Here is an 11,836-nt window from a genome sequence, read left to right on the forward strand (position 1 = left end):
TCTGAGACATCGTGACTCGGTCAACATTCCATTCACCTCATCCGCTGGTCCGTCTGACTCAGATTCCGGACAGAATCAACTACAAAATATATGAATATTCAATCTTACAATATGTCATTATTTGATTTTGCCGGAATAAAAAAAATGTAGAAAGTTAATCCATGACTAATGATCGATAAATATGTAGTAAAATTGTAATCTTTTTCACCACTGCATTAATCAATAGAATTACCAATATGAAAGTTCGAACATTATAATCCCTCAAAACAACCTTCAAAGGTTGAACTTTTGGTGCTTTAATCACATTTAGCTGAAATTGTATTTCTAGGAAAGTAACTTATCAATCAGTTTCCAATCAACAAATTGACCATGACTATTATCCTTGGCATCAAGCTCAGTACTGCCCACAATATTGCCTTCAAATTGTTCTCTAGACCATAAGCTTGAAGAGGAACTTACTTCATCTGATGATCGCGCAACACGAAGAACGTAATCATGGTTATCTTTGTTAGAATCAAGCAATTCATCTGATGACAACTTTGGTATGAGCCAGGGAATCTGCAGAACCTGATCATCTTGAGATTCTTTATTAGAATCAAACAATTCATTGGACAGTTCTTGAATGTGATGAAGGACTTCATCGTCATGATTATCTTTCTTAGATTGAGGCAATTCATCCTTGTGATGGAAACCTTTCCCACAAAATGCTACTCTTTGTGAAGAAGACACAATGAATTCAAGAGTTTCATATCCTGATTGAGTGTGTTCAAGAACAGATTTCGGATAGTAATTGTGCCCGAAACTGTCCAAATTAGGCCTTTGATTGGGGTTTGGTTTCTTGAATGCTCTACAAACAACCCATCCTTCTTCCTGTGTCAAGTTTTACACATCAAAATACTTCAGTATGCATGTGTTTCATACATGTATTAATATGATTGTTTTTCACTAACATACACAGCTTGAGGATGATCATTATGATTGACCTACCTGAGTTGGGTCATTTTCATTGGATTGAAGACGATATTCATGGATGATCCAATCTGTTTTCTTCCCATTTGGTGCTCTTCCCTTGTAGAAGACAAGCGTTTTGCGCATCCCTATTACCCTAAACTTCGATAACACCGGCTTGTCTCGACCGGTTGCCTTCCAAAATCCAGCCGAAGTAGCTCTATTCGTCCTCGTCCCACTTGGATACTTCCTATCCTTGAAGCTAAAGAAGTACCATTCTTTTTGCTCCTCATGTACTCCATGCTTGCACTTATCTATATATTTGTTAATTTAACCAAAGTAAAAGATAGAAAATTAGCTAGCAAAGTACTTGATCATCGAGAGAAGTAATTAATTAAATTAAGTATGCTGACCTTGAAGATCCCAAGGTTCTATTCGATAAAGATCGACATCTTGAATGATATCTAAATCAATCTCTTGAGAAGCTACCTTTCTCGCAAGGTAGTAACCCACCAGCTCTTCTTCTGTGGGGTGAAACCTGAAACCCGGTGGAACGACGCTGCTCTCTCCTTCCATCTCAAAGAACTAATATATACTGCACTTATTAATCTACCTTCTGATCGATCGAAGCACTCCTGAATTATTACAACTTTCAAGTTTATTTTGCAATTGAAGCCTTCCAATATAAGTTAGTAAGAAAAAGCTAACTAGAAAACATGAAAAGCACTACTGGCAACATATAAAGAGAGAGATGTTTCTTTGAGTGCACTACAACTTATACAAGATGAATGGTTGCATGCTCAATGTTAACGTAGAACACACTCTTAGTGTATATATTCATTCAGTAATAAGTACATAATCATATATATGCAGAGTTTAAGTAACTTACAGATTGAAAATGTTGAGAGAAGGGAAGCTCACCAGAAGAGAAATTGGAGGAAGAGGGAGAGGAGGTCTAGGGTTCGTAGAGGCATATATATAGTGTATTGCATCTCTCTTTCTCTTCAGAAAGCGATGTAATATATATATATATATATATATATAAAGAATTAAAGGGGAGGGAGGTTAGGAGCCATCGAGTGCGCGTGCAGGACTGATAAATCATGGAATATGTAACACATTTTTCACATTTTCTACAACACATTATTCATATTAATCCTCAATTACTTTTTTGCAGACTATGATCAATCAAGAAAAAGCTTTCGTATTCGATACAAAAGTTTGGCCTGAAATATTTAATCAACTCCTATATGTAAACGTACCTAACTATAGGGAAATTCTTCCTAAAGCGGCAATATAAATATATGATTAAACCAGCATTTACGGTATTGCTGTTGCGGCAGCGCATGCCTTAAAAAAGAGTTGATCCAAAGTTTGTAGGGCACGCTTGTATCCATCTTGCAAGACACTGACTTTCTGCCCGTATCCTGTTTATACATTACATTATTAGGTTTTTTTTTTCCTTCTTCCTTCTCCTTCTGTCTTCCTTTCTTTCTCTGTGTCGATCGATCAAGTACAAAGTTAAGTGGAATACAAGTTAAATGTGTTGTTGGGTTTGGAGTGCTTGCCGCACATGATTAATTATAATCTGCCCGGATGAGCCATGAGCAGGCTATAGTTATAGTATTCATGATCACTGACAAGCATCCTAAATTAATAACGTCCAGTATTGTTTTCGCTACGTATCGATCGTATTATAGAATTAGAATACTTGTGTTTTTCAAATTACGCAATTTACATTTTCCACGAAGTATTTTTAAATTTAATCGTGACAAAAAATAATGAATGAATGATTGATTGATGCAGAGCTACTTAATTCAATCATCATCAAACGTCCTGCATGATGGCCGCCTGGTTCCGGTTGTGTCGCCGATGAGCTAGGAGTTGCTCCTCCAGCATGCGGAGGGGGACGAGAAGGTCGATGACGAGGTAGATGAGGCTGGTGACGGCGAGCTTCGTTCCAGCCGACGACGAAGAGGCCAGCAGCGATCTGCTTGAGGAGCTGCACCCCGCCGACGCCGCCGTAGACAGCGACGCCGAAGGTGTCTCCGACTTGCTGCAGGATGCGGGAACGCTTGTGGGTCGGACGACCTTCATGGTGAAACCACGGCTGAGGGGATGGCCGCCCATCCTTGCACCAACCCTTTCATCCATTAATCAACAGCAGATCCAAAATTGCAGATTTTCTAAAAAAAAAAAATATAAGATTTTGTTTACAAAATTTTCTAGGAATTAAAATAAATATATCAGGCTTTGCTCTTCTTTTATGTTTTATTTTTTTTTTAAAAATAACTTAATGGAAATTGGGTAGTAGGAGAAATTAATTTCTCCAACCATGAGAGTAATGGATTATATGCTCTATCTGCAACATAAACTTTTAAAAAACTTTATGAAAATTGTCTTAGGGTACACACTACGCGATAGTCTTTCAGAACAGGAGCCAGACCATATGGATTTTTTTCCCTTTTCATTTTGAATAGTAGAGCAAGGACAAGGACATTCCAGCGAGTTGTTTACATTTCTCTTTCGGTTAAATAAACAATTTTTTTTTTCTAAAAAATTTCCATCGCCGCACAGGTTGCTTAGCTTAGATCCAAAAGGAATCTAAAGATTGACTTTTGAGAACAGCATTTAGCAGGCTGAAGTTATTGCTTAATAAATTACGCCTATTCGACAATAGAATAAATAAGTCAGAAGGAAAGAGCTACCAAGTCTTCACGGATAACGCCAGCTACAGATGCCCACCATATGCAATTATGCATGGATCAGTACTGAGATTTTCCTCGTTCTACAAAGATTAATTTTAATTTTACTGATGATGAAATATTTTAGTTGAGATTATATATGTGGCAAAAGTGACTCGATCACCAGTTATGATCTTTATTTGACCTGTAGTTGGGCGTAAATTAAGGCGAAGAAATGGACAAAATGAGTATACATACCGGCAGCGGGAGTGATGCAGACGAGGCTGGTGATCATGCCCTGCCCTTCACCACGCCGATCACCGACGGCTTCTTGAAGAAGGTGACGCCGAGGCGGGTCCGGACGAGGAGCAAGTTGGTGGCTGCGCAGATGTTGGTGTTGAGCACCGCTATGTTGGCAGAGTAAGGATCACCGCCGTTGAACCCCGCCCAACCCATCCACAGAAGTCCAGCTCCCTATTCTTGGTCGACCTCGGAGGTGAAGCCAGTGATGCCGGAGGAGAGGTGGATGGCGTAGCTGTTAAAAGAATAATAGAAATAAGATAAAAATACGAGAGTAATAATTAATCTTATTGTTCATTAATACTTGTCGTCAAGATATTACAATATATAGGGTTTAAATAAGTACTCGGTCAATTAACCAATTAATAAATAATAGAATAATTCTAAAAATTATTCTAATAATTATAACAAAATTATTAGAATAATCCTAAAACTAATTTGATTTGATTTGATGATTTGATCTGATCAATTCTGGTAATTCTCTTTTATCTCTTTTACCCCCCAACAAATTTAACGGAAGATCTTTGACGTTAAGTTTGCTTGCTAACTTTTTGAAACGTTGTCTGGATAATGACTTAGTAAAGATATCAGTAATTTGATCCTCAGCAGAGATATAAGAGACGGATAATTGTTGAGTTGTCACACATTCACGAACAAAATGAAAATCAATCTCCACATATTTTGTACGAGCATAAAAGATCGGATTTGCTGTGAGATATGTTGCTCCAATATTGTCGCACCAAATTTTTGGTGCAATATTTGATGCAAGATGAAGTTCAGAGAGGAGTGATTGAAGCCAAATAATTTCAAGCGTTGTATTTGCTATAACTGTATATTCTGTCTTAGTACTTGAACGAGATACCGTAGGTTGCTTCTTCGAATTTCATGAGATAAGATTTCGTCCAAGAATATTGCATATCCATTAGTAGAGCGTCTATCTTCAGGAGAACTTGCCCAATCCGCATCACTATAGACATGTAAATCTCGAGTACGATTGACGATATAAAAGAAGACCATGTAGAATAGTACCTTTGAGATAGCGAAGTATTCTTTTTACATTATCCCAATTTTGTTCGGTTGGAGCATGCATGAATTGACAAGCACGATCTACTGCAAAAGTAATATCAGGGCGTGTGATAGTGACATATTGTAAGGCTCCAACAATGCTTTGATAAATCTGTGGATCAGACAAAGCAGGAGAGGATGAAGATGGAGAGTTGTTTATAGCAATTGGTGTAGAGACCGGACGTGCTCCATCCATTTTGGCTCTTTGAAGAAGTCAGTAATGTATTTGCTCTGAGAGAGAAGATAGTCATCCTCATGTGGAATAAGCTCAATACAAAGAAAAAAAAAATGAGCAATGCCCAAATCTCGGATAGGAAATTCTTGATTGAGAAGACTTAATAAAGTTATGATGCCCTTGTGATCATTACCGGTTATCAGGATGTCATCCACATAAATAAGAAAAAATATCATGGACCCATCATTATATTTGTGAAATAGAGACGAGTCAGTCTTTGATCCAGAAAATCCTTGAGCTTGTAACCAATTGGATAGTCGATGAAACCATGTACGACGAGCTTGTCGAAGACCATATAAGGATTTATTAAGTTGGCAAACATGAGATGGAAATTGTGGATGAATGAACCCAGGTGGTTGCTCCATAAATACAGTTTCCTCAAGATGACCATGGAGAAACGCATTTGAGATATCCAATTGGCGTACAGGCCAATTGGAACTAACAACTATCGATAATAATAGTCTGACAGATGTAATCTTGATGACTGGACTAAAAGTGTCATTGAAGTCAATACCTTGTTGCTGACTAAAACCTTTGGCTACAAGTCGAGCTTTGTGTCGTTCAAGAGAACCATCAACTTGATACTTAAGACGGAATACCCATTTAGAGCCCACAACATTCATTGAGGAAGTGCGCGGAACTAGACTCCATGTTCCATTGCGAAGAAGTGCATCAAATTCTGTAGCCATTGCACTACACCAATTTGGATCCTTGTTTGCTTGCGTAAAACAAGTTGGTTCAATAGATTTTGAAGATACCACTAGAGCCTGTGAAAGAGGATATCGAGTCGCATTTGGTGGACAACGTTCATAAATGTCACTAATGGGAAATATGTGATAAGGAGCATTATCATCTGAATCACTTGTTGATGGTGATGAGGAAGTAGGCTGACATTGTGATGTAGATGATGGACTTGCATTATCTGAGGATCCAGAACTAGAGAGCATATTATCTTCGACTGGCGAGGCTTCTAAGATTGGAGCAACATTCTGAGGTGATTCTGATGGTATAGGGGAGTTATTAGAGAGCGGAGCAGGACCTAGGATGCTATCATTTCTGACAATATTAGGTGGTATTAAGAAGGTGTCACCTGTATCTGGAGGAGAGATCGAAGAAGATACTGAAAAAGGGAATAGAGCCTCATCAAAAGTAACATGTCGTGAAATATAAATTCGACATGTTGGTATATGTAAGCAATGATAACATGGTGCAAATTGTTGTAACCAAGGAAAACACATTGTAGTAACGAGAGTCAAGTTTGTGTTTAGAGTAAGGGCGTAACCATGGATAACATGCGCAACTAAAAATTCGAAGGAAAGTGTAATTAGGAGTTTGATTATAAAGTGTTTTAAAAGGACATTTATGATTGAGCAATGGAGTAGGGAGTCGATTTATGAGATATACAGCAGTGGTAACAGCTTCATCCCAAAATTTACGTGAAACTGATGCATGATGAAGAAGAGCTAAGGCAGTTTCGACTATGCGTCTATGTTTCCTCTCAATAGAGTCATTTTGTTCTGGAGTGTGAGGACAAAAGACTCGATGAACAATTACACAAGAGACAAGATAACGATGGAGAGCTTGATATTCACCTCCCCAATCAAAATGAAAAGAAAGTATTTTACGATTAAAATATCGTTCAACTTGATTTTGAAATTTACAGAATATATCCAATAAATCAGATTTCCTTTTCATAGGATAGAGCCAAGTATATTTACTAAAATGATCAATAAAGGTAACATAATATTGGAAACCTTTATTAGATAAAACGGGTGAAGGGCCCCAAACATCAGAATGAATTAATTCAAGTGGGGAATTAGAAACATAATCGGATGAATAGAAAGGTAGCTTATGACTTTTAGATTCCATGCAGACCCTACATGAATAAGATGGAGAGGAGGTAATGGAAGTAGGTAAACCATACCTATCGATGATTGACTGGACAATATGAAGAGAAGGATGACCAAGTCGAGCATGCCAAGCTGGTTTATTTGTGCGTTCACCAACAAAAGCTTTGATTGAAGAACTTTGAAGATAATAGAGGTCATTTTTGATTCTCCCATGAAACACAATAGCATTTGTTCCTTTATCTTTTATAAGATAATGATTATGATGAAACTCAAAAATGACATTGTTATCAAGACAAAACTGACGGGTAGAAAGTAAATTTTTAGTGATAGATGGAACATGAAAGACATTACGCATGTGAAAAGTTCGATTAAATAAATGAATATATGTGTTTTCAAGATTAGCAATTTACAAACTGAGCCATCGCCTACTTGAACCGTATCTGAGCCATAATATGACATTACGTCTGTAAGGATATTATAATCCGATGTGACATGATGAGTTGCTCCAGTGTCAATATACCAATCAGTAGATGAAAACTCTGGGGTTTTACCGCAAGTAGGCACATATGAGAGAGCTTTAGGATATGCTTGTGAAATAGACGGTTGTCTTGAGGCTGTAGAACCACCAATGAAATTTGAGGTAAATCTTTTAGGGCATAGATTTCCCGGATGACCAATGATGTGACAAATTTGACATTTTACCCCAAAGTAATCAAGTCTTTTAGGGCATAGATTTCCAGTATGACCAATGATGCGACAAATTTGACATCGGACTGAATTTTGTTTTTGGCCTCCTTGATAGTGTTGAGTATTTGACATCTAAAGTAAAATAACTTATCTTGTAGAGAGACTGGATCGCCGGAAAGGGGGCCTTTCGCATGGAGAAACTCCCCTTGGAGGAAATAGAAGCCTTGGTTGGAACAACCACTTATTGTCGACGTCGAGGTTTGACATGCGTTCGGTGGACAGCGGCGGTAGCACAAAAGGAGAAGCCCTTTTGTCGTCTTGTCTTGCGGTTTAAAAAAAAAAAAAAGAAGAAGAAAAGAAATTCCTCTTTTGTCTTGGTCGGCGGCAGAAAAAAAGAAGGAAGAGGATTTCTGAGGGAGAGAGAAGAGAAACATGAGAGAGGAAAAAAAGATTAATTAAGAGAAAAATAATAATAATAAGAGAATGAAAATAGAAACGTGATAATGTAAGTGGCGAAAGGAGACAGACACGGTTATGGTGAGAGAATTAAGAGAAAGAGAATGAACGAAGGATCATGGCTCTGATACCATGATAAAATAAGAATAGAAAGAAGATAAAAATATGAGAGTAATAATTAATCTTATTGTTTATTAATACTTGCCCTCAAGATATTACAATATATAGGGTTTAAACAAGTACTCGGTCAATTAACCAATTAATAAATAACATAATAATTCTAAAAATTATTCTGAGAATTATTCTAATAATTATAACATAATTATTAGAATAATCCTAAAACTAATTTGATTTTATTTGACGATTTGATCTGATCAATTATAGTAATTCTTTTTTTTTTATCTCTTTTATAATCTTCCTCCGTTGAACCCCGCCCAACCCATCTACAGAAGTCCAACTCCCTAGTATTGGTCGACCTCAGAGGTGAAGCTAGTGATGTCGGAGGAGAGGTGGATGGCGTAGCCTCCGGTGTAGTCACCCCACTGGAAGGGAAAGCTAGCCGCTGCCCCATAGGGAGAAAGTGCTGACGGGGTCCAAGAAGTTGAGCCATAAGGGGGACGAAGAGCATCCAGGAAACGATGTTCATGAGGCCGAGGAACGAGTCGGCAAGGAGGATGAGAATGCTGGAAATAGAAATTATGGGAGAAGAAAAAGAATTATAGAAGAAAAATGTGGAAGAGGAGAAATAACTCTATGTGGAAGAGGAGTAGAAGAAAATAGAAAACTCAACTTGTTCATTCATGAAAAAGAAGTACATATTTATAGGCTTATTGGATAAGCACTAATATGAGATAATCATGATATTTAAAAAATAAATAAATAAATAAATTCTATCTCCACGAACTCTTATCAATTCATCAAGTTCTATCTCTATCCTATCTCTAGTCAAGACATGCCACATCACCATTTTATCTCCATAAAATTTTATCAACAAAAAATAAGTTTAATTTTCAACACCCCCTCTTAAACTTGATTTTGTGACTCCAAGCAAATATCGCATTTTGATGAAGTCTTCAAATTTGAGTGGCTTGGTAAAAATATCAGCAACTTGATCTTGAGACTTTATGTATTCCACTTGCACCTCTTTTCTTGTAATACTTTCTCTGATATAGTGAAAGCGCGTATCGATGTGCTTGCTTCAATCATGGAAGACTGGATTTTTTGCTAGTGCTATTGTAGACTTGTTATCAACTCGTATCTTGGTTGCCTCTTCTTGTGGTAAACTTAACTCATTCAATAAATTTCTGAGCCAAATAGCATGACAAACACATGAAGTCACAGCCACATACTCTGCTTCACAAGTAGAAAGTGTGACAATAGGTTGTTTTTTCGACATCCAAGTAAAAGTTGTATCTCCCATAAAGAACACAAATCCTGTAGTGCTCTTTCTATCATCTATATCTCCACCTCAATCACTGTCACTATATCCTTCAAGTTTGAAGTGGTTAGATGTTGAATAAAGTAATCCAAAATCTATCGTACCTTTGATATAGCGCAAAATTCTCTTAGCGATCTTAAGGTGGGTAGTAGTTGGATCTTCCATGTAGCGACTAACAAGTCCAACAACATAAAGAATATCAGGTCTTGTGCATGTCAAGTATCGTAAACTTCCAACCAAACTTTTAAAAAATGTTGAATCAACTTTTTCTTCTTCATCATGCTTTGATAGCTTGACTCCACATTCTACTGGGGTATTTATAGACTTACTGTTATCCATCCTGAACTTCTTTAATATCTCTCTTGCATAACCTGCTTGTGAGATGAAGCTTCCATCTTCCCTTTGGTTCACTTCAATGCCCAGATAGTATGCCATGAGCCCAATATCAGTCATTTCAAACTCTTTAGTCATCACTTCTTTAAATTCTCCAAACATACTTGGATTGCTTCCTGTGAAGATCAAGTCATCGACATATAGGCATACAATCAAAACATCTTTATCCTTACTCTGAATGTATAATGCATGTTCATAAGGACATTTGATGAAGCCTTTCTCTTGCAGGTGCTTGTCTATTCGGCTATTCCATGCCCTTGGTGCTTGCTTTAGCCCGTAGAGAGCTTTCTTCAATTTTAGAACTCTATCTATTTGTCCTTTAACTTCATAACCTGATGGTTGCTGAATATGGACTTCTTCTTCAAGAACTCCATTTAAAAAAGCAGATTTTACATCCATTTGATGTATTTTCCACTTATTTTGAGCTGCTAAAGCAATGATTAGTCTGATAGTTTCTAATCGAGCAACGGGAGCGAATACCTCATCATAATCAATGCCAGATCTTTGACTGTAGCCTTTTGCCACCAATCTTGCTTTATATCTTTCAACTTCTCCTTTGGCATTCTTTTTTATTTTGTACACCCATTTCACACCAATTGCCTTATGTCCTTTAGGAAGTGCCGTTAACTCCCATGTGTCATTCTTCTCTATCGCCTTGATTTCTTCATCCATTGCATCTTTCCACCTTTTGCTTTTTATAGCTTCTTGGAAATCTATAGGCTCGCAATCCGCAAAGAGACAAAATAGAGTAAGATTATCTTGATTTTCAGTTACCTCATAAATTCCCGTAAGCTTCTAAAGCGTGGTACTCTTTCACTTGAAGTTGATGCAGATAAATTCTCTTGAGTACTTGATGTTGGTGTTACTAGTGGAGTAGTAGGCTCCTCTCTTGTTTGCTCTACCCTTGGTTGCTCCACCCTTAGTTGCTGCACATCTTCTTCTTCAAAGCACGGGAAAAAGTTGTAATCTTCATTTCGAGATTCCCAATTCCATTCTTCTTCTTCATTAAATATGACATCTCGGCTAATGATTGTCTTCCCAGTATCTGGATTGTATAGCTTATACCCTTTTGAGTTAGTATCATAACCAATAAAAATAAACTTCTTACTTTTATCATCCAATTTGCTTCTTGATTGATCAGGCACATGAACGTGAGCTATACTTCCAAAAACTTTTAGATGAGAAATCCCAGGCTTCCTTCCGCTCCATGCTTCTTGTGGTGTCTTGCCCCACACACTCCTTGTTGGTGATCGGTTGGATAAGTATACTGCACATGCAACCGCTTCTGCCCAAAGTTCCTTTGGTAGCCGCTTGCTTTTGAGAATGCTCCTTGCCATGTCAAGGATGGTTCGATTCTTTCTTTCCGCCACTCCATTTTGTTGAAGGGATCTTGGAACTGTCAAGGGTCGTCGTATTCCGTTGGCTTCACAAAATTCTTGAAACTCCTTTGAGGTAAATTCTCCTCCTCGATCAGAACGCATAGCTTTGACCTCGAGACCGCTCTCCTTTTCTATGGTAGCTTTAAATTTCTTGAATATGCCGAAAGCCTCCGATTTTTGCTTCAAGAAGTATACCCAAGTTTTCCGAGAAAAATCATCTATGAAAATAATGAAATAATTACTCTTACCAAGTGAACTTGGCTTTATCGGCCCGCAAACATCTGTATGTATAAGTTCAAGAGGCTTTTGAGCTCTTGAACTTGACTCCTTTGGAAAACTTCTTCTAAATTGCTTCCCACGTAGACATGCTTCACATACTTGATCAGGATGTTTGATGTAAG

General features: G+C 37.6%; 1 protein-coding gene and 1 pseudogene across 1 annotated transcript; both read right to left on the reverse strand.

Annotated features, from left to right (window-relative positions):
- Window positions 1-213: 213 nt before the first annotated feature.
- On the reverse strand, window positions 214-1,943 carry LOC121982988 (NAC domain-containing protein 37-like). The gene is made up of 4 exons (XM_042535984.1): window positions 1,838-1,943; window positions 1,362-1,583; window positions 988-1,262; window positions 214-870 (listed from the first exon to the last, which is right to left on the reverse strand). Exons 2-4 carry the CDS (start codon window positions 1,522-1,524, stop codon window positions 325-327), a joined length of 984 nt encoding a protein of 327 aa, XP_042391918.1. The 5' UTR covers window positions 1,525-1,583; window positions 1,838-1,943; the 3' UTR covers window positions 214-324.
- Window positions 1,944-3,041: 1,098 nt separating this feature from the next.
- Window positions 3,042-9,621, reverse strand: LOC121979760 (annotated as a pseudogene).
- Between the last annotated feature and the right edge of the window lie 2,215 nt (window positions 9,622-11,836).

Source organism: Zingiber officinale, chromosome 5A, assembly GCF_018446385.1.
Source record: "Zingiber officinale cultivar Zhangliang chromosome 5A, Zo_v1.1, whole genome shotgun sequence".
Taxonomy (NCBI): Eukaryota; Viridiplantae; Streptophyta; class Magnoliopsida; order Zingiberales; family Zingiberaceae; genus Zingiber; species Zingiber officinale.

Excerpts from the sequence above, each read along its gene's own strand:
- LOC121982988 (XM_042535984.1), bottom strand. The coding sequence starts at position 1,524 with ATGGAAGGAGAGAGCAGCGTCGTTCCACCGGGTTTCAGGTTTCACCCC. Across the intron at positions 1,263-1,361 it reads AGAACCTTGGGATCTTCAAG|ATAAGTGCAAGCATGGAGTA; the intron begins GTCAGCATACTT and ends ACAAATATATAG. Across the intron at positions 871-987 it reads ATGAAAATGACCCAACTCAG|GAAGAAGGATGGGTTGTTTG; the intron begins GTAGGTCAATCA and ends AACTTGACACAG.